Source organism: Aquarana catesbeiana, linkage group LG02, assembly GCF_042186555.1.
Source record: "Aquarana catesbeiana isolate 2022-GZ linkage group LG02, ASM4218655v1, whole genome shotgun sequence".
In the NCBI taxonomy this organism is placed as follows: domain Eukaryota; kingdom Metazoa; phylum Chordata; class Amphibia; order Anura; family Ranidae; genus Aquarana; species Aquarana catesbeiana.
In genome coordinates, this window is record NC_133325.1 from 151,558,988 (window position 1) to 151,586,415 (window position 27,428).

General features: G+C 46.6%; 1 protein-coding gene across 1 annotated transcript in view; it reads right to left on the minus strand.

Annotated features, from left to right (window-relative positions):
- The window catches only part of LOC141127322 (gametocyte-specific factor 1-like), a 191,605-nt gene that overhangs the window by 15,860 nt on the left and 148,317 nt on the right, over positions 1 to 27,428 (minus strand). The window contains exon 7 of the mRNA XM_073613637.1: positions 15,707 to 15,764. Within this exon, the coding sequence (XP_073469738.1) occupies positions 15,707 to 15,764 (58 nt within the window). The remainder of the gene's footprint in view (positions 1 to 15,706; positions 15,765 to 27,428) is intronic.

Sequence of the window (27,428 nt, forward strand, 5' to 3'; positions counted from 1 at the left end):
CACGGGACACAGAGCCTCAGTAATTACTGATGGGTTATATAGGCATCACTGGTGATTGGACACTGGCACACCCTAATCAGGAAGTTCAACCCCCTATATAATCCCTCCCCTTGCAGGGATAACTCAGTTTTGTAGTATATATAGTGTATTAGAAGAGGGGCGAGACCTCTGTGTTCCGTAAGCTGTTTTAAAAAATCCTATTTTCTTTCTCGAACATCACTGGACACAGAGCCTCAGTAATTACTGATGGGATGTCCCAGAGCAATGCTACCTGAGGGGGGGGGAACCACAACCAAGTAGGGTGCAATCAGACATGAGGACCCTGTACCGCTGCCTGCAGCACACTACGCCCAAAGGCGATATCCTCATGCCTTCTCACATCCACCTGATAGAATCTGGTGAATGTATGGACTGAAGACCAAATTGCGGCCTTGCAGATTTGAGCCATAGAGGCCCGGTGAAGCACTGCCCAGGAAGCACCAATAGCCCTTGTGGAATGTGCCCTGATCTGAAACAGAGGAATCTTCTGTTTCAAACCGTAAGCTTGAATGATCAATTGTCGAATCCATTTAGAAATGGTAGCTTTTGATGCTGCCTGTCCTCTACTGGGACCCTCTGGCAGCACAAACAAAACATACGTTTTGCGAATCTGAGCAGTCGCTTCCAGATAGACCTTAAGTGCTCTTACTACATCCAAAGAATGCAGTGATCTTTCTTCCGGAGAACAGGGATCTGGAAAAAAGGAAGGTAGGACAATGTCTTGGTTTAGATGAAAATCTGAAACCACCTTCGGTAAAAAACTAGGATGAGGGCGCAGTACCACTCTATCCTTGTGTACAATCAAATAAGGCTCTTTACAGGAAAGAGCTGCTAATTCTGATACTCTTCTAGCAGAAGAGATGGCTACCAGAAAAATTAACTTCCTTGTCAGCAAGACCAAAAGAATCTGACGTATTGGTTCAAAAGGCTGTTTCTGTAACACAGACAGAACCAAGTTCAAGTCCCAGGGGTTTAGGGGCGCCTTAACCGGAGGATTAAGATGCGTCACCTCCTGCATAAAGTGTCGGACCAAAGAATGCGAAGCAAGTGGCCGTTGAAATAATACTGATAAGGCGGAGACCTGGCCCTTAAAAGGTACTCAAGGCCAGCTTCATCTCTAATCCCAATTGTAGAAAATCAAGAATTCTACCAATCACATATTTTCTGGGATGCCAACCCCTAGATTCACACCAGGATATATAAGCTTTCCAGCTGGCTTCCTTGCATTGATCAAGGTAGATATCACAGGACCTGAAAGCCCACGACGCTCCAGAACGTGGGTCTCAATAGCCAAACCGTCAAATTTAGCGTTTGTAAAGCAGGATGGAACGCTGGACCTTGAGATAACAGGTCTGGGCGTACCGGTAGTGTCCACGGGGAACCCACCGTCATCCTTACTATTTCCGCATACCACGTCCTTCTGGGCCAAGCGGGGGCCACCAGAAGTACTGACTTCCTTTCCTGCCTGATCCTGCGAAGGAGTTGTGGCAGTAGCAGAATAGGCGGGAATGCGTAAATCAGTGAGAAGCGATGCCACGGAATCACCAATGCATCCGTCCCGTGTGCAAGAGGATCTTTTGTCCTTGCCACAAATCTGTTATCTTTTTGTTGAATCGGGATGCAAAGAGATCTACATCTGGAACCCCTCATCTTTGGCATATGGCCCAAAAGACATCGGGGATGCAGAGACCATTCCCCTGGACGTAACTGCTGGCAACTTAAATAGTCCGCCTGCCAGTTCTCTATCCCCGGAATAAAAACTGCCGATATGCATGGCACCTGCTTCTCTGCCCAGACTAAGATCTGGCTCACCTCTTTTTGAGCAGCTTGGCTCCTGGTGCCTCCCTGATGATTGACATAAGCCACTGCTGTGGCATTGTCGGACTGGATCCTGACCGGGCAACCTTGTAGCCTGATAGTCCAGGCCTTTAGGGCAAGATATACCGCACGGATCTTCAGAATGTTGATGGGTAAGGTCTCGGTCTTGGACCATACCCCCTGAACCGCAGACTGTTCCAGAACTGCTCCCCAACCCAACAGACTGGCATCTGTTGTTACCACCGTCCAGGTAACCGGCAGAAAGGATTTCCCCTTCTGCAGATTTTTGGGTATGAGCCACCAATGGAGGCTCTGACGCACCGCATGAGACAGGTGCATCGGAAAGTCTAATGCCTGAACCTTCTTGTTCCAGGCCGACACAATACTGTGTTGCAGTAGTCTTGAATGGAATTGAGCATAGGGAACCGCTTTGAAGGAAGACACCATCTTTCCCAGCAGCCTCATACAAAGGCGGACAGAGGGACCCTTCTTGGTCCTGACTGCCGGAATCAGCTCCCTTAAAGCAGTGATCTTTGCCTGAGGTATAAATACTTTCTCCTGGCTTGTATCTATGATCAGACCCAAATACTACAGTCTTCTTACTGGCTTTAGGAAAAATTTTTCTAGGTTGAGGATCCAACCTAGGTGTTCCAGATACTTGACTGTGGTCCTCAAGTTCCCGTTCAAGGAGGCTACCGACCGGTCTATCAGGAGCAGGTCGTTTAGGTATGCTATGACCGCTATTACCCTGAGCCCTTAATCTGGCCAGAGGAGGAGCCAAGACCTTTGTGAACACTCGAGGTGCAGTGGCTATCTCAAAAGGCAGAGCCAAAAACTGAAAATGGCACCCTCCTATCTCGAAGCGCAGAAACTTCTGATGAGCGGGAAAAATGGGCACATGCAGATATGCATCTCTGATGTCTATCGATGCCAGAAATTCTCCTCCCTGCAGGGTGGAGACTACTGTCCGAATTGATTCCATGCGGAAGGATTGAATCCTTAGGAATCGGTTCAGATCCCTTAAATCCAGAATGGGTCTGACATCCCCATTTGGTTTTTGGACTGTAAAAAGGTTGGAATAGAAGCCCAATCCTTGATCCTTCGCGGGAACTACCACAATGACCCTTTGCGACAAAAGTCGCTCTAACGCTAGAAGAAGCGACTGCTTTTTCTTGGATCTCTGGGGACACTTGACCTGAGGAAACGAGGAGAAGGAAATTCCTGAAACTCCAGCTTGTACCCTAAGGTTACCGTGGAGATTACCCATCTGTCCTGGAAATACTCCTGCCAGAGCCCTGAGAACTGTCGCAGTCTTCCCCCCACTCGAGCGAGCGGGGGCGCCCCCTCATGCAGAGGTCTTAGTGTTTTGCCTAATAGGCTTCTTCCTCCAGGACTTGTTTTGTCCCTGGGGTTGACTCTTGTCTCTGGACCCAGATGGAGGAGGCCGTCGAGACTGCCTGGAGGCTGAAGGCGCTGGGGAAAGAGTCAGTTTGAAAGGGGGACGCTTACTCTTCTTAACAGGTAAGAGAGTGCTTTTCCCACAAGAGATTCTCTTAATATAGTTATCCAAGTCTTCTCCAAACAACCTTTCACCACGAAATGGAAACCCATCCAGGAGCTTCTTACATGGTGTTTCGGCTGACCAACTTTTCAACCATAGGATTCTACGAATATGCACTAACCCCAGCGACAGACGAGAGGTCTGCAATCTGCATGATAGAATCTCTGATGGTGTCAACAACATAACATAAGGCCGCTGGAAGGTTAGCCAACCCCTGGGCCTGCTGTTCAGGTAAAACTTTAATGACCTGTTTAACATGGTCTCTTAAGTATTGACAGACTCCAATCGCTGCTACTGCAGTTTGAGCCACTGAACCTGCTAAGGAGAAAACATCCTTCAATAGGGATTCCATCTTTTTATCTACAGGATCCCTGAGCATCTGAGCATTGTCTACAGGACAAGTCAGACTATTATTTATGGAGGAAATGGCTGCATCAATGGCCGGTATACCCCACATTTTAATAAACTTTTCTTCCATAGGATAAAGTGTTGAAAACTTTTTCGGCGGAAAAAAACGTTTATCTGGGTGATCCCACTCGGCATAAATGAGCTTTTCAAGTAGATTATGAACAGGAAAAGCCTGTGCTATTTGAGGAGGTTTCAGTGACCCTAAAGAAGAAGAGGGTTCTTTAACGGATTCAGATATGGGCAACTTTAATGTGGAGCGGACCAATCCAGTAAGGATCTGCACTAAGATTTTCTCCTCTTGGGAAGTCGCAGAGGGTCCCTCTCCACCTGATTCCTCCAAAGAGGAATCATCCGTCCCATCCCGATCCTCTGAAAGGGATTTCTCTCCTTTATCCCAGAGCTCTTCTTCCTGAGGGTCTTGGGGAGCAGAGGAAGGCCTAGTGCGTTTTCTTCCACCGAGTGAAGATGTAATCACGGCCATTAATCTTTCCTCTAAACCATTAATGGCTGAGGAAAAAAACCTCCTGTGTAATGTATATAGGGGCTGAGCAGGTGTAGCCCCTGACCCCGACGGCTCTCCCTGGCTAGCCGTCCCTGGCCCCTCGGGGGGGGGGGGGATGCTGCAGACAGGGGGCCCTCAGAACCTGAACGAGATCCCCTAGAGTCTCTGGTTCTTGGGGTGCTTGAACCTCTTCTACCCATAGTGCAAAGCAACAAGGTGGAGGTATCACAAAATGAACACTGACTGCTGAGCGATGTAGTCTGGCTAAAAGCCTTGCTACCCAATGCTCAGTCTGGTGTTCCCTTAGTAAATGCTGCCTAGGAGAATGCCTGTGTCCCACCTTACATGCGACCGTCAGCTCTGTGTCCCTCCAGAAGTCTTAGTGCACCTGTAATCAGTGCCTTTAATAGCCTGCAGCCGGTCCTGTGGGTGTCTGAGCAAGCTGTGCTGACGCCCAGCTCCCTCCCTTCGCTTTTTGAAAAAAAACGAGCGCTTCCCGCGCTAGCCGACCCTTCCGGACCAACATGGAGGAAGGCTGGGGGAGGAAGGAGAGAGGTAGTGATGGGCCTGCGCGTACAATGGTGGCGGCCGCGACGGCGGTGAAAGTGCGGTGTCTAACTGGCCTACAGACCATCTGCAGCCTACCCCTAGACTGGGGGGGAGATATCCCTGAGGTGAGCCCCCCATCCCATCCTACCTGGAGCCGGCCGGAGGAGCTTGTGCAGCGTCGAACACTTGAGACAGACATCAGCATGAGAAGGTATGTGCTCTTGGCAGCCCCTGGTGGTCACAATAGGCATAGCATGCATTTACCTTAACCACTTCAATACCGGGCCAATTCTGACACTTTGCTCCTACATGTAAAAATCATCATTTTTTTGCTAGAAAATTACATAGAACCCCCAAACATTATATATGTTTTTTTAGCAAAGACCCTAGAGAATACAATGGCGGTTGTTGCAACTTTTTATCTCACACAGTATTTGCGCAGGAATTTTTCGAACGCGTTTTTTTTGGGGAAAAAAAACGTTTTGTGTTTAAAAAAAAAAACAGTAAAGTTAGCCCAATGTTTTTGCATTTTGTGAAAGATGAAGTTACGCTGAGTAAATAGATACCTAACATGTCACGCTTCAAAATTTCACACGCTCGTGGAATGGCGCCAATGTTCGGTACTTAAAAATCCCCATAGGCGACGCTTGAAATTTTTTTACTGGTTACATGTTTTGAGTTACAGAGGAGGTCTAGGGCCAAAATTATTGCTCTCGCTCCAACATTCGCGGCGATACCTCACATGTATGGTTTGAACACCGTTTTCATATGTGGGCGGGACTTACATATGCGTTCGCTTCTGCGTGCGAGCACATGGGGACAGCGGCGCTTTAAAAAATATTTTTTTTTTATTGTTAATTATATTTTATTTTAACACTTTTTTGAAAAAAAAAAAAAATTGATCACTTTTATTCCTATTACAAGGAATGTAAACATCCCTTGTAATAGCAATATGACATGTCAGGTGCTCTTAATAGTGAGATATGGGGTCAATAAGACCCCATATCTCACCACTAGGCTGGGAAGCCTGAAATAAAAAATAAAAACGATCGCCGCTTCCCAGCCGAAGCGGCGCCGTTTTTTTGAATGGAGAGGCCAGGCGTAACGTCATAACATCGCGCCCAGCCTCCGACGATCATAGAGACTCCGGGGACCATCTGGTCCGCCGGAAATCTCTACGATCTACATCCGGCGCCAGTGGATCCACTCTCCGCCTCACCAATCGTAACGGTGAGTCGGAGCAAGCACCGGAGGGCGGCGGGAGACGTCCCCTCTCGCCTCCCATAGGAACGATCAAGCGGCGGAACGGCCCCTATGATCGTTCCTATGGTGCAGAGATTCGCCGGCTGAAACCGGCAATATCTGAATGATATCTAACTACAGGCATCATTCAGATATACCTGCTTAAAGCCCAGGACGTCATATGACGTCCGTGGGCTGGAAGTGGTTAAAGGAGAAAACCTACTAGAATTAAAAAATTCTGTGGAATCTCCTCTTACCTTATCCAGCCGCAGGGTTCTGTTACACAGACCCAATCTTCACCTCTCACGGTGGGCTCCGTTTGAAAAAACCGTCAGAGACTGGGGCCCCCTACGAATAGGGGGATCCACAGTTCTGGGCCTGTAAAGCACCCGGCTAGAAATTAAGCTAGAAAAAACATTTTCTAATATGCGGGGTCCAGCTCTCTAAAAAGAGAAGCGTCACAGGTAAAACCTTGTTTCTTCGGACACGAGGCCTGGGTACCATTCAATTCGGCCTAGAAAAGACACTTTGGAATGGATCCGGTTCGCCTGGCCTGCCCAGTATAGGAAAATCCCCTTTGGAGCTCAGCACAGGACATCTTTACACGTCCATCACCTAAGACACTGGCGTAAAAACTGAGGCATCCCTGCAAGGGGAGGGATTATATAGGGGGTTGAAATTCCTGATTAGGGTGTGCCAGTGTCCAATCACCAGTGATACCTATATAACCCATCAGTAATTACTGAGGCTCTGTGTCCCGTGATGTTCAAGAAAGAAATAGGGTTTGTAAAACAGATAACCTGTAAAATCCTTTTCTTGGAGTACATCATAGGACACAGAGCCTCAAGTATTTACTTAGTGGGTTATGGGCCTACCTTCAGGTGTTGACACTGGTATAACCAATACAGGAAGTTGACTCCCCTATACCCCCTCCTCCTTCACAGAGTACCCCAGGTTTTGTAGCCAAGCAATATGCTTTCACCCCATAAAACAGAGGGGCGGGAGCTCTGTGTCCTATGATGTACTCCAAGAAAAGGATTTTACAGGTAAGCGGTTTTAAAAAATGTTCTTTATCGTACCATCATAGGACACAGATCCTCAAGTATTTACTTAGTGGGACGTCCCATAGCAATGCTACTTGAGGGAAGGGAGACACAACCCGTAGGGCAACCCCCAGACCTGAGGACTTTATACTGCTGCCTGCAGCACAGTGCGATATCCTCATTCCCTCTTGCATCCACTTGATAACATTTTGTAAATGCATGTACTGAAGACCAAGTCGCGGCCTTGCAGATCTGAGACATGGAGGCCTGGTGACGCACTGCCCAAGAAGCACCAACCGCTCTGGTAGATTGCGCCTTAAGTTGAAAAGGGGGAATCTTTCCCTTTAAATCAAAAGTTTGAATTATAACTTGCCGGATCCACTTAGCGACAATGGATTTTGACGCTGTCTGTCCTTTCTTAGGACCCTCTGGCAGAATAAATAAGACGTCAGTCTTACAAATCTGAGCAGTTTTCTTTAAATAGATTTTCACTGTTCTCACTACATCAAGACAATGTAGCGACTTTTCTTCCCTGGAACATGGTCTTGGGAAAAACGATGGCAGGACAATATCTTCATTCAGATGAAAGCCTGAAACCACTTTTGGCAAAAAGCCTGGACGAGGGTGTAACACCACTCTGTCCTCATGAATAACCAAATATGGCTCTTTACAGGAAAGATCAGCCAATTCTGAAAAACTCTCCTTGCTGATGATATAGCAACCAAAAATTCCAGCTTCCTTGTCAAAAGGACTAAAGGAATATGCTGTATAGGTTCAAATGGCTGTTTTTGTAACACCAACAAAACTAAATTCAAGTCCCATGGGCTTAAGGGTGATTTAACTGGCGGATTAATCCGCATCACTCCTTGCATGAAACCCCGGACTAAAGAATGCGTAGCAAGCGGTCTTTGAAATAAAATTGATAAGGCTGAGACTTGGACCTTAATAGTACGCAGAGCCAACTTCATCTCTATGCCTAATTGTAGAAAGACAAGAATTCTGCCTATGGTATATCTCTGAGGGTGCCAACCCTTGGATTCACACCAGGAAACATAAGCTTTCCGGACTCTATAATATATAGCTCTAGAAGCTGGCTTCCTAGCGTTAATCAAAGTAGAGATAACTGACCTGGAAAGCCCACGTTTCTTCAGAATGTGGGTCTCAATAGCCAGGCCATTAAATTTAGCGTTCGTAAAGTAGGATGGAATATTGGCCCCTGTGATAGCAGGTCTGGCCTTAGTGGGAGGAGCCATGGACCCTCCACTGCCATCTTTACGATCTCTGCGTACCATGACCTTCTGGGCCATGCTGGTGCTACCAGTATTACAGACTTTCTTTCCAGCTTGATCCTGCAAAGAAGTCAAGGCAGCCACTCAATTGGGAGAAATGCATAGATCAGTGAGAACCGATCCAATGGGGTCACCAACGCATCTGTTCCCTATGCGAGTGGGTCCCTTGTCCTGGACACAAAGTTGACTAGCTTTGTGTTGAACCTGGACGCTTGGAGGTCTACATCTGGAGTCCCCCATCTTTGGCAAACAGCCTGAAAAATCTCGGGATGAAGAGACCATTCCCCCGGGAATAAGTGCTGGCGACTTAAGTAGTCCGCCTGCCAATTCTCTACTCCCGGAATGAAAACTGCCGATAGGCATGGGACATTCTTTTCTGCCCAAATTAGAATCTGGTTCACCTCTCTCTGAGCTGAGAGACTTTTGGTGCCTCCTTGGTGACTGATATATGCCACAGCCGTGGCATTGTCAGATTGGATCCTGACAGTACAATTCTTTAACCTGGAGGCCCAGGTTCTCAGAGCCAGATACACTGCCCGAATCTCTAGCATGTTGATGGGCAAGGCTCTTTCGGTTCTTGACCACTGTCCCTGGACAGTCGTCTTCTCTATTACTGCTCCTCAGCCTGGAAGGCTGGCATCTATTGTTACTACTTTCCAGATAATTCAGTCTGAAGCACTTTCCCTTCAGCAGGTTCCGAGTTAGTAACCACCAACTGAGGCTTTGGGACACTCTTGGGGACAGTCGCATTGGCAAATCCAAAGCTTGATTCATTTTGTTCCAAGCAGACAGGATACTGTTTTGAAAAAGTCTTGAATGGAATTGGGCATAGGGAACTGCTTCGAATGAAGCTACCATCTTTCCTAACAACCTCATGCAAAGGCGAATTGAGGGATTTCTTTTTGACCTGACCATCCGCACCAGCTCTTGTATGGAGCTGATCCTTGCGGGAGGCAAGAACACCCTTTCCTGGGCTGTGTCTATGATCAGGCCCAGATACTCCAGCCTTTTTAGTGATTTTAAGGAGGATTTCTTCAGGTTGCGAATCCAACCCAGACTCTCCAGGTAACTGCTTGTAATGGCTACATCTTGCTTCAAGCGAGCCACCGACTGGTCTATTAACAATAGATAGTCTAAATAAGCCAGGACAGTTATGCCCTGTGCCCTTATCCTGGCTAGAGGTGGGGCTAGTACTTTTGTGAATACCCGGTGTGCTGTAGCAAGCCCGAAGGGCAAGGCTACAAACTGAAAGTGCTTTTGTTCTACTTCAAACCACAGAAACCTCTGGTGAGGAGGAAATATAGGGACATGCAGATATGCCAGAAGTTCTCCTCCTTGTAGGATGGAAACGACTGACTTGATTGACGCCATGCGAAAGGAGTGGATCTTCAGGAACTGATTTTGATTCCGTAGATCTAGGCCTGATATCCCCATTTGGTAACGTAAACAGGTTTGAATAAAACCCAAACCTTGCTCTTGTTTGGGAATCTGTATGATCACCCTTTGAGCCAATAATCGGTCTAATGCTTGCAACAGGGATTGCTTTTTCCCTGGATCCTTGGGAACGTTTGATCTCAGAAAACGAGACGGTGGAAACTCTCGAAACTCTAACTTGTATCCTAGAGATACTGTGGAGAGAGTCCATTTGTCCTGAATTTCCCTTTGCCAGACTTCTGAGTACCTCAGAAGTCTTCCCCCCACCTTGGAAGGGAGATGCCTCTTCATGACAAGGCCTTGGTATTCTGTTTTGCAGACTTGCGGCCCCACGTCTTCCTTTGTGCCTGGGTTTGACCCTGAGGTCTTCCACTAGAGTCTGACGGTGGAGGCTGTCGCCCCTGCCTAGAGGTGGATGCATCTGGCGCGGGGAAAAAAAGTGTGTTTAAATGAAGGACGTTTATATTTTCTTTTGACTGGCAAAAGTACTCTTTCTGCTAGAAATTGTTTGGATATATTTATCCAAACTCTCGCCAAATAGTCGTTTTCCATTAAAAGGAAAATTAGTTAAAAGGTTCTTGCAAGGCGCTTCAGCTGACCAACCCTTTAACCAAAGGGTCCTTCGCATGTGTACTAGTACAAGCGCAAGGCGAGAAGCCTGATGAATAGAATCCTTCATAGCATCTATGGCAAAGCATAATGCTTTTGGTAGCTCGGCCAACTGTGCAGGGAGCTCATTAAGAGCCTCTGTAAACTGGTCCTTTAAGGACTGACAGATGCCCATAGCTGCAATTGCAGGCTGAGTCACGGCCCCTGCTAAGGAAAAAGAGGATTTTAACAGACCTTCCAACGTACCTGTTGGATCCTTAACCGGTTCAATACAGGGCATTTTCACCCCCTTCCTTCCCAGGCCAATTTTTAGTTTTCAGCGCTGTCGCACTTTAAACGACAATTGCGCGGTCGTACAACATTGTACCCAAAAAAATTGACGTCCTTTTTTCCCCACAAATAGAGCTTTCTTTTGGTCCTATTTGATCACCTCTGCGGTTTTTATTTTTTGTGCTATAAACAAAAGAAGAGCGACAATTTTGAAAAAAACACAATATTTTTTACTTTTTGCTATAATAAATTTCCCAATTTTAAAAAAAAACAAAACAAATTTTTTCCTCAGTTTCGGCCGATACGTATTCTTCTACATATTTTTGGTAAAAAAAAAAAAAAAAAAACGCAATAAGCGTATATTGATTGGTTTGCGCAAAAGTTATAGCGTCTACAAAATACGGGATAGATTTATGGCAATTTTTAAAAAAAATATATTTATTTTTTTTACTAGTAATAGCGGCGATCGCGATTTATTTTCGTAACTGCGACATTATGGCGGACACATCGGACACTTTTGACACATTTTTGGGACCATTCACATTTATACAGCGATCAATGCTATAAAATTGCATTGATTACTGTGTAAATGTGACAGGCAGTGAAGGGGTTAACCACTAGGGGGACACAAGGGGTTAAATATGTTTCCTAGGGAATGATTCTAACTGTAGGGGGCGGGGACGTACAAGGGGAGGAGACCGATCAGTGTTCCGCTGTACTGGGAACACAGATCGGTCTCCTCTCAACTGACAGGACGTGGATCTGTGTGTTTACACACACAGATCCACGGTCCGGCCAACGGGCAATCGCGGGTGCCCGGCGGACATCGCGGGTGCCCAGCGGACATCGCGGCCGCCGAGCACACGCACCGGGTCCCGAGCAACGCGGCGGGCGCGCGCCCCCTAGGTGGCCGGGAAGCCCAGGCCGTCATATGACGTCCACCCAGGATGGGAGATCCCATCTGTTGACATCATATTACAATACGTGGGTAGGGAAGTGGTTAAGCATATGCGCATTGCCCACTGGACAAGTTAAACTTTTATTCACATTGGAAATCGCAGTGTCAACTGCTGGAACTTTCCATCTTTTTGTGAATTTTTCCTCCATAGAATAGAGAATTGAGACTCTCTTCGGAGGGGAAAATTGCTTATCCGGATGATCCCATTCGGTATAAACTTTTCTAGTACTGCGTGGATGGGAAACGCATGCAAAGGCTGTAAAGATTTCAGGGAACCCAGGGAGGAGACCAAACCTTCAGCTAACTCTGTTAGGGGTAGCATGAAAGCAGAGCGAACCATTTCAGTAAGGCTCTGTACTTCAGTTTGTGAAGCTGAAACATCAAGTATTGTTTCCTTTTCCTAGGATGCTTCCTATCCACCTGGATGGAGGATGCGATTAAAGCCGCTAATCTTCATTCTAGGTCCCGCAGGGCTGAAGAACATGCATCTTCAGTCACGTATACAGGGGATGAAGAGTGTGAAGCAGTTGCACCACCGCTAACTTCCAATGACTCACCCTGGCTTGCCATGTCTGGTATCTATGGAGAGGATGACAGTAGGGCGGCATGACTAGGGTTCCCAGTGCCTGGGGGTGGCACCTTAGGTACCTTTACAGTAGCTCTGGAAGTCATAGTGCAAAGCACAAAAGCAGAGGTAACAAAATATATCTTTTTTGCTTTGACAACACTTTTCAAGAAAACAATGTCACCATAGGATCAGTTTTAAAATGCTGATAACAATAGTGTTTCCTGTACTGGAAATGCCTGCTTTACACCCCTTACGAGCCCAGTGTTGCTGTGTCTCCTTAGTGTGATGTGGCCGTAGGCTGCAACAACTTCCTTTCAGTTTAGCTTTGCACACTGAGAGCGTCTTGTGTTACAAGCATCAGGTGAAAACCTGATTGGCTTCCTCAGGGTCTTCCACCCTTAGCACCATGTGTTTCCAGACTGTTAAGCTGTGTGGACGTTCTTACGTCCTACACACGGCGCCGCCCAACTGTAGGAACACGCCTCTTAGCAAACCCATCCCCTCCTCCTCAGCATAACAGTCTGTAGGCATGCGCTCTGTTTCTTATTTAAAACACAGACACGAGAGGAGGAGGAGGCGGCGGCGTTGCCGACGAGCCAGAAATACCGCTGTACCTTTTCCCCACTGAAAGCACTGTCTGTAACAGGCTGGGGAATCTTAAAAAAAACAGCAAAGCTAAGTACAAGAGGGCAAGTCTTAGATATAGATATAGATATATATCTATATCTATCTCAAGTTTTGGTTACTGAAGCCCGATTCCCTCGTGAAGACTGAGAGGAATAAATTCAATACCTTCGTCATCTCCCGATCCTTTGTAACCAGATGTCCTTCCTCATTCTTTATGGGGCCAATATGGTCTGTCCTCATGTTATACTTACCTGCTCTGTTGCAATGGATTTGCACAGAGTCTGGATCCTCCTCTTTTTGGGTCCCTCTTCTGTGATCCTGGCCCCTCCCTCCTGTTCAGTGCCCCCACAGCAAGCAGCTTGCTATTGGGGCACCCGAGCTGAGTCACAGCTCCCTATGTCCATTCAGACACAGAGCCCCGACCCAGTCCCGTCTCCCCTGACTGGCTAGCGGACTGACAACAGCGGGAGCCAATGAGGACAGAGGGACCTCAGGTAAGTGTCAGGGAGGCTGCTGCACACAGAAGGCTATCTTAAAAGAGAAGTATGGGTATTTTTTTTTCTTTTTGATTCATACTTACCTAGGTGGATGCAGCATCAGTCAGTCTCAGGCTCTCAGCGGCTCGCTGAGAGGGGCATCAGCCCAGGCACCTGGAGGATCCAGACTTTGTCGCAATGACGCAGTGCCGGGACCAATTCCTGTGACGTCAGCAGAGCGGGCTTCAGTCTGCTGAAAACGGGTCACAGGAGTGCAAAATCGAATTGCACTCCTGTGACTCATAGGAGAAGCCATGCCAAACGAGTTTAGGCTGGTCTTCTCCTTTAATGCATAAAGATAAAAAACCTTCTGCCTTTACAACCCCTTTAAAGCCAACTCCCAAGCTACGACCTGGAGGACTCCTACATCCACCATAATCCTCTAATTTATGGCATAGAAAATAGAAAAAACCTACCTAAATGACAATTTTACTTACCTAAATCTGTGGATAGGCGGGTCCTCCACATAACCACCTGCTTGACAGACACTTCCTATTGGCTTTCCAGCAGTGGTGTCCTCTGCCGGATTCTTTGGCGAAGGATTAGTACCAGCGACTACAGCTGGCAACGCTAATCTTTGTGTTCTGTCAACAGGGAAGGATAAATCTCATGAACGGAAACTCACTGTCCAATGATCTCTGCAATGCTCATCCCAGCAGTGGAAAAGTGGAAAGCACACTATATCTCAGCTGGCGCTGTCAGGGTCAATGGGGAAAGGGTTCTTCCTGCAGATGTCCTAAACCTGATAAGTCAGATGGGGGATTCCAGCTGTGGACATACCAGCCACCAGATTCAAACATCAAACTTTCCGTGGTTGTAGCTAGGACAGCCCTAGCCTAGGATGCCTTGATAATACTCTGATCTCGGTTCAGGCTAATCTAAGTCTTCTCTCCAATGTAAATTATGCCTCGTCTGCTCAAGCAGATAGGGCAAGAGAGGAAAATGGATATTTAAATTGCATCAAACTGGCACAGAAGAACCTGGTACACAGGTACACTCTTCTTCAGACCTCTAGCAGAGGATTTTTGGCCCTTTCTCAACACATAAGATTTACTATCTCAAGGCCCTCTGGCTGGTAAAACCCAGGTCTTAAAAGATGGAAGTCTCAGAGTCTGCGTCATTCCTACCTTGCTGAAAGCAAGAAAAAAAGCCACTTCCAGGAAGATCTACAATCTTACCTGTAAATTCTTCTTAGCCTAGTGTGAACACAGACACTAATTACAGAGATTACTCTGTCCCTTGCAATCTGGCCTTCCTACAATCACCACTTAACCAGAATTTGGCCTGAAGCATGTTCAAAGAACAGGTCTTGCCTTTGTGAATTCTCTTCACTCTCCCTTGTAAAATTTTTATTCAAGGTTCATCTCACACTGAACCCCCACTGCAGTATTCTGTGCTTTCATGGGATCTCAACATGGTTTTCTGCCCTGCAGAAATCTTTTTCTGAACCCATCAGGTACATTCCAATAGATAAGTTCTCCTGCAAAAGTAGCTTTGCTGGTTGCGATCATGTCAGTCAGCCTTTCCTGTAAGGAGCCATTCCTCACAGTTCATACAGACAAGGTTGCCTTACGCCCAAGACCATCCTTTCTTCAGAAGTTGGTACCAGCTTTTCTTGCTGGGCCTGTTGGCACAGTTCTGTTTGCCTAGTTGTTGACCACCCTTACCTCATTGATTGTGACGTCCAAGGGTTTTTGTTTACTTTGCCCTTGTGCTGTATGTTTAAGAGTTTTGACTTGCCTGTAAATTTAATTTTTTGGAGTACAGAGTAGGAGACAGACCAGCCTTCCTTCCACTTATAGGTTTCACAAAGTGAGGTAGCTTTATAGGGGAAGAGCCCAGGAAGCGTATCCTCAATAGCCCTGCCAGTGTCCAATCACTTGGAAGTAACAAGCCTAAAAAGTGTCTATGAATACCTGGTCTCTGTCCTGTACTGTATTTTTTTGGCAAGTCAAAATTCCTTTTTGACTTTACTCTGTCTTTCCTGACCTGCGCATTTAATCCAGTCAGCACAAAAGTCCTGAAGCCAAAGTATCAGAATGATAGCAACATATTCAAAAGGAGGCCAGCAATGATAGCTCCCATATTTCCCTCAAAAAAAGGTTTGCTTTAAGCTCAGTAGATAATCAGAACAGCTGATACTCTGATCAACTATTCTAAGCAGCAGAGGTGCTGCTGAAACACAGACCATTTGTCATTACCCTTATGGTATAGCATAATGAAGGTTGGGCAGAAGGTTCTGCTGACACTTACCTTGGCACAGGATAGGAAGGTGTCCCCCACATGAATGGAGACTTATTGCTCTGCAACTCTGCAAAAAGATAATGGTCATTACTATACGCATATAACAAATGCAACACAAAAGCTTGTTAATAAACCAAGGGAAAAGTTGCAACAGGAAGACAGACAAAAAAAAGTTATGGTATTTGTGACTAATCTGCAAAATCCATTTCTTGGAGCATAGCACACAACATAGGGTTTTAGGCAGGTGCTTTCAAGTAATTGGACAGTGTCAAAAAACAAAAAAACTGAGGACCTCATAAAATGCCTCCAACTTCTAGCAATGCTCAATTCTGTAGCAAGCAATCAAGGATCACAGAGAGGGGGGATTAATTGGCATGCGTCTTACTGTATGCCAGAAATGGATTTCACAGTTAAGTTAAAAATTCTATTTTCTTGTTCTTATTAGAGATGTACCGAATTCGTTTTTTTGGTGCCGAAACCGATAGCGAAAATAAATCTTCCTTGAACCCGAAACACCGATACCGAAAGTGACTGTTTTTAAACATATTTTTATACAGGAGATGGTCAGAGACTGGGGACACGGTACAGGAGATGGTCAGAGACTGCGGACACGGTACAGGAGATGGTCAGAGACTGCGGACACGGTACAGGAGATGGTCAGAGACTGCGGACACGGTACAGGAGATGGTCAGAGACTGCGGACACGGTACAGGAGATGGTCAGAGACTGCGGACACGGTACAGGAGATGGTCAGAGACTGCGGACACGGTACAGGAGATGGTCAGAGACTGCGGACACGGTACAGGAGATGGTCAGAGACTGCGGACACGGTACAGGAGATGGTCAGAGACTGCGGACACGGTACAGGAGATGGTCAGAGACTGCGGACACGGTACAGGAGATGGTCAGAGACTGCGGACACGGTACAGGAGATGGTCAGAGACTGCGGACACGGTACAGGAGATGGTCAGAGACTGCGGACACGGTACAGGAGATGGTCAGAGACTGCGGACATGGTACAGGAGATGGTCAGACTGCATATATGGTACAGGAGATGGTCAGAGACTGGGGACATGATACAGGAGATGGTCAGAGACTGCGGACATGATACAAGAGATCAATGCAGCCTCACCAGTGCCCGTCAGATGCAGTGCAGCCTGTGTCCCCAGCAGTGCAGCCTGTGAAGGGAGAGGAGAGCCGCCACCGCCTGATTACAGCGCCGTGAACATCACAGCTTTCATTTCAATAGCTGTGTGTTCCCCGCTGCGCGCCGTCACATACAGCCCCTCCCCCTTGTCCGGGCACTTTGATAGACAGATCACCTGTCTATCAAAGTGCCCGGACAAGGGGGAGGGGCTGTATGTGACGGCGCACAGCAGGGAACACACAGCTATTGAAATGAAAGCTGTGATGTTCCCGGCGCTGTAATCAAACAGGCGGCGGCTCTCCTCTCTTCTACAATATAGGCAGCCCCCCTGATGGGCGTCACCGGGGGCGGAGCCCCGCCTAGGCCCTGCCCCTTTCAGTATCGGCAAAAATTCTTTCGGCTTTTTGCGGAAAGGGCCATTTTCGGCCGATATGTTTCGGTGGCCGAAATTTCTGGGCATCCCTAGTTCTTATAGTACAGAACACAAGCAGTTCTAGTGATGGGGGATGTCTCAAAGCAAAACTAAATGAGGAGAGGGTAAAACGTCCGCAAAAAAACAGCCAACATACATAGAATGGGCCTTCACCAGAAAGGGAGGAACACACTATCCTTTGCCAAGTAAGCGTGAACCACAACTTGAGGAATCCACCTAGCAATGGTGGAATGAGAAACAGGGAGCCTTCTGCGAGATCCCTCTGGAAGCACAAAGAGGGAATCTGATTGTTTCAGCAAGGCCGTAAAGTAGACTAGCAGCTCGCACCACATCCAGAGTGGAGTGCCAACTCCCAAGAGTACTTTCAGAACAGGGAAAAAAAAAAAAAAAGACGACAAACACTAAGTTCTGATGGAGATGAAAAAAGGACACCACCTTAGGCAAAAAAGGATACCTTTGGCCAACGGACGACCATGTACCACCAAGAAGGGCTCCTTACAAAATCCTACACCCTCCTGGCAGTGGTGATAGCAATCAGAAAAAAAGGTAGATCTAGACAGTCTGGTAAACAGCCATGCAATAAATGTTCCATGAAGCGCTTGGACTCAGGTGTATTGCTCCGTGACAGTGAAAGAAATTGGAGCTCAGTCTTACTGATTTAAACAGCCTATGTAACTGAATTGATAAAAGTAATTTATTGACAAAAAAAATTGCAAACTTACATGAGAAATGCCATCTCCTAGAGCCAATGTTCTGTCCACAGATAGCAAATTAGCCATGCGGCCGTGCTTAGCAAAGGCCCCTTAGGCTCCCCAGTTACCATCTACCCTGCCATTGGGGCTAATCAACACCTGCACCCACGACACGGCTGGGTTTCTCTGTGACACACCGAAGTGTCTTTCATCTAAGGACAGATATGGCCACATGGCTAATTGAAATCTGTGGACAGAACATTGGCTCTAGGAGATGGCAGTTCCCATGTAAGTTTGCAATTTGTGTGTCAATAAATTACTTTTATCAATTCAGTTACAGAGGCTGTTTACATCACTAAGACTGAGCTCCAATTTCTTTCACTGTCATGGAGCAATACACCTGAGTCCAAGCACTTCATGGAACATTTGTTGCAACCTTTACCTCTCCCCCTCCCAGGAGTCATTCCCAGCTGCTTAGACTTTCAGGACGGTAACTAAATCACCCCATATAAGGTTCTCAGCAAGAGCCTGATCTTTTTTTGTTGTTTCTTTTGGTAGCAGCCAAGGAATGTCCTGTAAAAGTCATATGTCTGTGTACCAAGCTCTTCTTGACCAGTTTGGGGCCATGAGTATCACCGGAATGGTCCCAATGGTACCCTTGATGACGTATCATATGACAAAACGATCGTCGGGACACTACGCACACACGTTCTGCGCATGCGCGATTTGATTCTACGGACCTGTATGGATTTTTTCTTGAAAGGAACATCTGTTTATTTGAATTGGAGAATTCTCTCCAAAGTTTTATGTATGCAGCATCTCAGCTTTATTAATAAAATGCAATAAGAGACACTCTACACTATTGGAGTCTTTTTTCCCTTCCTGCATATTACTACAACCTGCCGTCAATGCTATCTGGCTACCATCTGATGTGCGCGGATCTCTCTGCAGGGGGACGCGAGAGTATTCCATCAGTGGATCGTCGATCCTACTAAGCACGGTTTGACCTCGCTGAGTAAGGGAGGTCGCAGGCTTTCTGTTAAGCCTTTTATCTCGAGGTGACGGGTATCACGTGTCAAGCGTTTGGTCTATGCTCCATATTGCATGAGGTCACTTATTGGATTTTGGCTACATATGAACTTTTCTGCACCTATATTGCACTTTAAGCACTTTTGCGTACATTTTTTTGTATGTAATTTGTTTGCTTTGTTGCGCAATAATCTCAGACTTGCAAATTTTGATATTGTTCCAATCTTTAGGTTGTATATAGAAGTGCACTGAATTGCACATTTGCACTTTGACACATGACATTTATGTTCAGGGTCATTTTGTGCACTGACCCAGTGCTGCACTTTATTTGCATTATCATCTGGTGCCCAATATCTGGGTTAGTGTACAGCTGCAGGTTATTTCACCATTTAAATATTAATTTACTCTCTTTTACCTACCAAGCGCAGATATTATTTTAGATTTAGTATCACCGGAATGCCTTTGGACTCCTTGTGCATCCACCAGAAGGCCCTTGGCTTTTTGTGACCGAAAAAGGATCTCTCTAACTTGTGGTTAAATCTTGATGCAAGGAGATCCACCGTCCAGCATTCCCCATCTCCAGCAAGTGTCCTGAAAACATTTCTGGGTGTAGGGACCATTCCTCTAGGTCCAGCTGCTGATGACTGAGAAAGTCACCCTGCAATTTCCTACCACTGGAATGTATACAGCTGACAAGGCCAAGGCCAGAATGCGATGTTCTGCCTAGAGAAAAACTAGGCTTCTGGTCCTGCCCTGATGATGTAAGCCAAAAAGTCATGGTGTTTTTTTGACTGGCTCCTCCACTTCTGAAAGGCACGGCAAACTGATCTAGGCTCCAAGACGGGGTTTCCTGCAGCAATCAAGTTACCTGTGCTGTTGCTGTCCTAAGCCCGACAGTGAATTGGACAGTGTTATGATCACTGCCCAATTCAAATGGAAGACAATATTTCCCTGACTACTGCTGGATTGTGTACCCACCATGCTAAACTGTGCCTGGTTTCAATCCACAGGCGCATGGGATACTCTTTTCGCACACAGAATGCTGTGCTGTAGCAGTCTGGAATGATACTGGACATATGGCAGCGCCTTGACAATGAGACAGTAGAGTCCATGTCTGAGATTTCAGGACAACTGAATTTTTACTGATGGAAGAAGAACCTCAAGAATGTGTGTGTTGTGTCCAAGAAGAGGCCTAGATAATCCAAGGGATGAGATGGAGTCAATGCAGTTTTTTGTTGAGTATCCAACCAAAGGCTTGCAATTAGGGTTGCACAGATACCAAGTATTTTCACGAGCACCCGTGAAAATGCTCAGATACCCAAAACCGAAACCTTTGTGGTGCAATTTGAGGTCATACAAAATGAACAGGCTCAAATCCCACTGCAAAGAATTTAATGCGATTCAAACAGGAATGCAGTGCGATGCACCTTCCCGCACTGCTCCTGTGTGAACCCAGGCTTGTCATCACACGCTTGAACAGAAAACCCACTGCATTCCTGTTCAAATCGCATGTTATTCTTTGCAGTGCGATTTGAGCCCATTCATTTTGTCGGGAGATCCTCTACTGGCATCATTAGTGATCTACTGAGGCAGGCAAAAGCCCAATCCACCTCCAGGACCACCCTTTGTTTAGAAAAGTTCTCTATAGGATATTGTTAGGCTAAACGCTTGGGTGGAGAATATACTTATTTGGGATGCTGCCAGTCCCCTTACAGTACATCGTCCAATATAGAGTGGAAAGATGTTTTTCATGGTTTGTGCTTTTTAAAGCAGAGTTCCACTCAAAAGTGGAACTTCCGCTTACCCGTCTCCTCCCACCCTCCATTGTCACATTTGGCACCTTTTCAGGGGGCAGGGAACAGGAACCTGTTTTTGACAGGTACCGTTTCCCCACTTCCAGAGACAGCACCGTCTCTCGGAAATTTAGCCCCCTCCTCCTTCCTCTGCCGCCAGGCCAATTAGAAAGCACAGCGCGCTTCGGGCATGCGCAGTAGGGAGCCTGCTGTGAAGCCGAAAGGCTTCACTGCCAGGTTCCCCTCACCAGGAATGGTGGCGGCTGCACCCGTCAGCCGAACCAAAGATCGGCTGAGGTGCCTACAGCGCGGGCTCCCTGGACAGGCAAGTGTCCTAATATTAACCACTTCAATACCGGGCCTATTCTGGCACTTGTCTCCTACATGTAAAAATCATCATTTTTTTGCTAGAAAATTACTCAGAACCCCCAAACATTATACATTTTTTTAGCAGACACCCTGGGGAATAAAATGGTGGTCACTGCAATTTTTTCTCTCGCACGATATTTGCGCAATAATTTTTCAAACACTTTTTTTGGGGAAAAAAAACGGTTTCATGAATTAAAAATTAACAAAAATTGTAAAGTTAGCCCAATTTTTTTTGTATAATGTGAAAGATGTTACGCCGAGTAAATAGATACCCAACATGTCACGCTTTAAAATTGCACACTAAGACCATAATGGAATGATGCCAAACTTCGGTACTTAAAATTTTCTATAGGCGACGCTTTGAAAATGTTTACAGGCTACCAGTTTATAGTTACAGAGGAGGTCTAGTGCTAGAATTGTTGCACACGCTCTAATGCACGCGGCGATACCTCACGTGTTGTTTGAACGGCATTTACATATGTGGGCGGGACTTGCGTGTGCGTTCGCTTCTGAGCGCGAGCTACCGGGAACAGGGGCGTTTTAAATTTTTTTTATTATTATTTTTATGTTACTTAATTTTTTTTATTTTTTACATTTTTTTTGATCACTTTCATTCCTATTACAAGGAATGTAAACATCCCTTGTAATAGGAATCTATGTGACAGGTCCTCTTTATGTAGAGATACGGGGTCAATAAGACCCCACATCTCTCCTCCAGGCTGGAAAGCATGAGCTTGTGAAAAAAAAAAAAATCATGATCTCATGCGGACGGCCACGATCGCGGCTTTGTTTACATTTGGGAACCCGAGCGTGACGTCATAACGTCGCGCCCGGGCCTTCGATGGTCAGAGATGATTGGTGACCATCTGGTCACCGGAAATCTCTATCGTAGTCATCCGGCGCCGGCCGATTCTTTCTCCGCGCCCGCAATGGCACGGGAGAGCCCGAAGAAGCACCGGATGGTGGCGGGGACGTCCCCTCCCGTCGTCTAAGAACGATCAAGCGATGGAACTGCCGCCATGATCATTCTTATGGTGCACAGAACCGCCGGCTGGAAAGAATGATATCTGAATGATGCCTCTAGCTGCAGGCATCATTCAGATACCCCCGCAGAAAGTCAAGGACGTCATTTGACTATGTGCAGTATTGAAGTGGTTAAAGTCAGCAGCTACAGTATTTGCAGCTGCTGACTTAATTTTTCATCATGCCTTTAAACAATTCATCTCCGCCCTTGTTATTTATTCACAGAGTTCTGCGAATGGGAAACTACAATGAACTACCAGGGTGCTGTTGAGCAAGTCTGCAGGTATCCTGCATGGCACCGTGATCTGCGGTGTTTTTCAGGCTCCTAGTGAAGAAAAGAATACACACACATTTTTTTAACATGAAAAATAATGTGCATTTTTTTTTAAAAGGTGGAGCTTGCCATTCAAGTCGGGAAGCCTCCTGTGGGTCTAGCTCCAGACATGTCCACACTTCCAACACTGAAAGTGTTTGAGCTTTGGTGATAAAATTGCAGAACACCCTCTGAAGAGGAAGAAGCCTCTGGTTCAGAAGAGACTACAATCCTATATCTTCTTTCTCCTTGTCCGTTCCGCTATCCTCTACGTATAAGAGAAAATTGAGTACTGTCAGTGATACTTTTTTTATTTGCACTAACATACAATTTTTCAGGACATTCTTCTTAAAGCGGGGTTCCACTCAAAGTTTTAACTTAATCTCACCCCCTTCAGTTAATTGCATAGATGTTCAAATGCCGCACGAAAATTTTTTTTATCGCTGTAATTACCTTTATATTGTACTTTATTGTGGCACTTCCTGTCTCTCCTCCCATGGGAGTAGGCGTGTTTTTTGCCTTTCCCCGGCGCCGCACTGTCTTCTGGGAGCTTAATGTCAGGCTTCCCAAGATTCAGTGCGGAAACAATGATCATGCACGTGAACAAGCTGTAAATGAACAGCATTCACTGCATCCCGGAAATCAATGCTTGTGGGCTTCACATGCCCACAAGCAAGATGGAAACAGCCAGCATCACATTTTTTAAGTTATTCTTCAGTACGAAAACAGACAGAGACGGAAATATTACACCCAAACTGTGAGTATTATTTTGGGATTAGCAAAGTGTCTCAATGACCTAAACAAAAAAAAAAAAAGATTGGTCGCCAGACTCCCGCTTTAAAAATTTGTGAATCAGTACTGCTTGGACCTTGAAGAAGGGGACATACCCCGGAAGCTTGTCCTGAAAAATTGTATGTTAGTGCAAATAAAAAAAGTATCACGGACAGTACTCAATTTTCTCTGTCACTATTGCTCTAATACGGCTACAATCAAATCAAGTATCTCTATGTATAAGAAATCAATGCTGGAAGTGCATCAGAAAGACTCTGGACGGCCTTTATAAGATCAATGGAGACATCTGAGGAAGAGTCAGAAGGGGGGCAACTGATAAAGCCATCTGTGGCTGCCTCTCCAGGGGCAGTAAATACAACTTCTGCAGGCCCATTGGTGTCTGGGAATCCATTTCTAATGGTTCTTCTCCCTTTGCTCCTCTGCTGTGCTATTGAAGTGAGTGAGCTCCTCTATAATGATACTCACTGTAACCTTTGGAGAAGGTGGGGTGTTAATATGGCCCCTGTGTCTGTACACCTGAAGAACAGCTATGCAACTCATCCCCTGTACAAGCACACTTAGGCGCTGTCGGAAAGTCTATGCTGCAGGCTGCCAGGGCACAAGCATTTGTAAATAAATGGAGACCCAAAATGGCCACCGCCTTACCTTATGTGGTAAGCTCAATCCACTTAAACCCCAGACCACCCAGGACTGTCTATAGTGGTGCCTGAGTGTCAGGGATAAACTTCTGTACTTCCCTTAGGGGAAAGGGGTGACAGTATTCTGCAGATTATCCTTGAGCAGCTTTTGGTTGGTTTGAGTGAAAAAAAAAAAAAAAAAGCAATGAGGGGTCAGAGTTTGAAACCACTGATTTAACCCATAGGTCTGGGACCCAGAGCAAGGCAATCTCTAACAGATGCACCCCACCCCCTTGCAATTTTAGGAGTGGGGGTGTCCTTTCATTGGGAGGGGGGGGGGGGGGGGATGGGGGCTTTGTGGTAAGACTTAATGGATTTTGCATTTCAAGTCTTGTACCAAAAGGAAAGGATAAAAGTTTGGCTTAGAGGTCGAACATTGATGAGCTTTTTGTTGTGAGGAGGTAGATGTCCCTGGGGGGGAATGTTGGAACCTTCTGCTGTGAAAGAAGGACCAGCCCCCCTGAGACATCTTTGATGAATTTGTCAAGAGCTTCACCAAAGTGATGTCCTGCGTCAAAGGGCATACATGTGAGCCGTCTCTACAGGCAGACAGGAATCAGAGTTATTCTGGAGATTTGTGTCATGACTTGTTTTAGGGCATTAACACAAAAGAGCAAAGTGGTAATGCAAGTGCTAAACTAAAGTATGGTCCTGCAAAACACGATCCTGTTGATTGTTCATCGCCTTTGTCCAATTAGCTGCAGCTTCACAAACACAAATTGCAGCAATAGCTGGTTGCAGAGGTGGGCCTTAAATTTTATCACCAGAATGAACGAACGAACATCTTCAGCAGGTACTCTAAAATGTTTAAGACTGAAACGGCAAAGTCTCCTATAGGAACAGTCCATTTCTTTTTTTTTTTTAAACTCTTCCTACTAGATAGAACGCGTCAATAATTCTCAGAGGGGTTAAAAATTTTTCAAGACTGATCCAATTGTCATAAATTGCCCAATTGGATTATTAATGGGGAATGTCTTTTAGACTCAGATCTCTTCTGCCTGGTACACACGATAAGACTATCATACAAATGATCATTTTTTTGCATACTAGTCTCATATCGAAAACGATTAGGTTGCTAGAGTTATGAAAATTCTTGTAAGACAGAATACAACTTCCTGCGGTGATGTAATGCATTGTAATGTGTTCTTTTGTTTCCAAGCATGCGTGGTGGTCTTAGTCACTCGATTCTTTACGGACGAATACTATACTGATTAAAACAATCAGCATTTGTTCTGTTATCATACAAGAAAAAATTTAGTGCTTGTCCCTTCTGGTAATTTTACATGAATTGTCGTGATAATGGGCAGATTATCATACAGTCGCTCAGAAAGCGGTATTTGCTCTTCATTCTCCTCAACATCTGGTGTCCTCTAGAGAAGGCATTTAACTTTCTGCGTCTGGTAGAGACTGTGGGGGTGGAGCTGAAGACTGGCACTTTTGAATCCTGGACAGTGATGGCTATATTAAAGCTGTTAACTGTCCAAAAAATATGTGACATTGTTGCAGAAAAATCTGCCTAAGGCCCCTTTCACACGAGTGCTCCAATCAGGTCCGCCTGTCAGTTTTTCAGGCAGGCATAATTGGACGCTCCATTCACTTCTATGGAGCGGTGGATGTTAACAGTGACATGTTTTCATCTGATCTCCCACAGAAGAGAACAGGGCTCTGACAGGTCTGCCTCCGCACAGTGAGCAGAGACGGACCTGCCACCCAGAGCGATCCCTTGCTGGGCAAAACAGAGTCCGCCAGGCGGAAAGCCCATGTGAAAGGACCCTAAAGCCTCGTACACACACCATCACACTGCTGGGTTGAACAAATAAAAACGGACAGGTCAGAGCCGCTGTATTAACAATCCGATGTTAGTACAGCGATCTCCCTTGCTGTGCTCTTGTGTTTTGACAGGGGATCGGCAAACTGTTTTCATTCTTAACCCTTTCAGCGGGGCTGAATGTCGGCTGGTTTCTATTGAACCGGCCGATGCTGCTTGACATTCAGCCTGTGTGTACTAGTCCAGGGCTCAAAATTTGCTGAGCTACTAGCCAGGCTTTAAGAGTTACTCGCCAGGGGGCGTGACCGGAAGCCGACCTGAATGGACATGTGAGCCTTTAGCTCCCTCTCAGCCCACAGCTACAAGGCCTACTTAGGGGACTTTTTTGCACCTGCACATGGGTGGATCGCAGAGAACCCGATCCACTAAAGCTCGGGGATCATCCCAGCCTCCGTCCAGCACCTCGGCAACACTCAGAGGCTACTTTTCACCTCCTCCCATGCCGGCCGGCGGGATGGACAAAATGGCGCCGGCGGCCTCCTCCGCGCGGGCACAGCCATCAGGATACCAGGCCCGGGCCCACCCACAGAGCTCCCCCGCACTGGACTGGATGTCGCCCGGTCCGCAGACCCCAACGAAGGGCACAGTGAGTCTTTCCCCTCACCCTGCGTCCCAGGAGACGTGGCTCCAGGGGACACAGCACGCCACACTAGGCCTCACTGGAGCCTCCTGCACGCAGTGCACGGGCGCCTTCCCTCGGCTGCTGTGGACGGCCTCAGATCCAGGAGTATCGGTAGTAGCGTCTGGCTCCCCCACCTCTTCAGAGGACTCGGAGGATTTTCCCCCCCTGCCAACTCCTCTGCATTTGCAGGACACAGATATTATTCCTACAGGCCTCCAAAAGGCAACTTACACCACAGCAGGCCTATTGCCAGGCCCCAGCCCCCCCTTAGGAACAAAGACAATCTCGTTTTGGGGAGCTCTGGCCTAGTGGGGGGGGGAATCAGGACTATGTCCCCACCTACGCTCAGGCTGCTAGCCCCCTGTATACCACGGATGAGAGGAAATCACAGAGGCGATCTTCTCTACAGCCCCAACCCCCAGAGGAGAACCCCACATGGGGCCCTCAGCCGAAGCCTGCAGCCCAGGCCCAAACTGAGACTTATTTGCAAAATCAGCAAACACCTGTCTTTCAATATGCCCCTCGCCAGATGACACCAGACCCCTATATCCAACCTCCATCCCGACCAAAGAGGATTTCAGGCAACTGATCGAAGATGTTAAATCTACCTGCCGGACTGAAATACAGGTACTTCAAGCTAACGTTAAACACCTAGCTGATAGGATGGAGATGGCGGAGGAAGACATTCAGGAAACCAAACTAGCAGTGCATCGTACCCAACTACAAAGTGCAGACCATCGCATGCTTTTGAGGGATATGCAGCGCCATCTAGAGGATTTGAACAATAGGGAGCGCAGGAACAATATTCGAGTCAGGGGCTTACCCGAATCGGAGGGCCCAGAAGATTTACATGACATGCTGCAAACTCTGTTTAACAGCCTCTTGGGAGATCCCCCAAATAAACCCATAGAAATGGATAGGGCTCACCGTGTTCTACGTCCTAAGGGATCGATTTCTAAACCACGAGATGTTATATGCAAGGTCAACTCATATCCACTAAAAGAGGATATCAT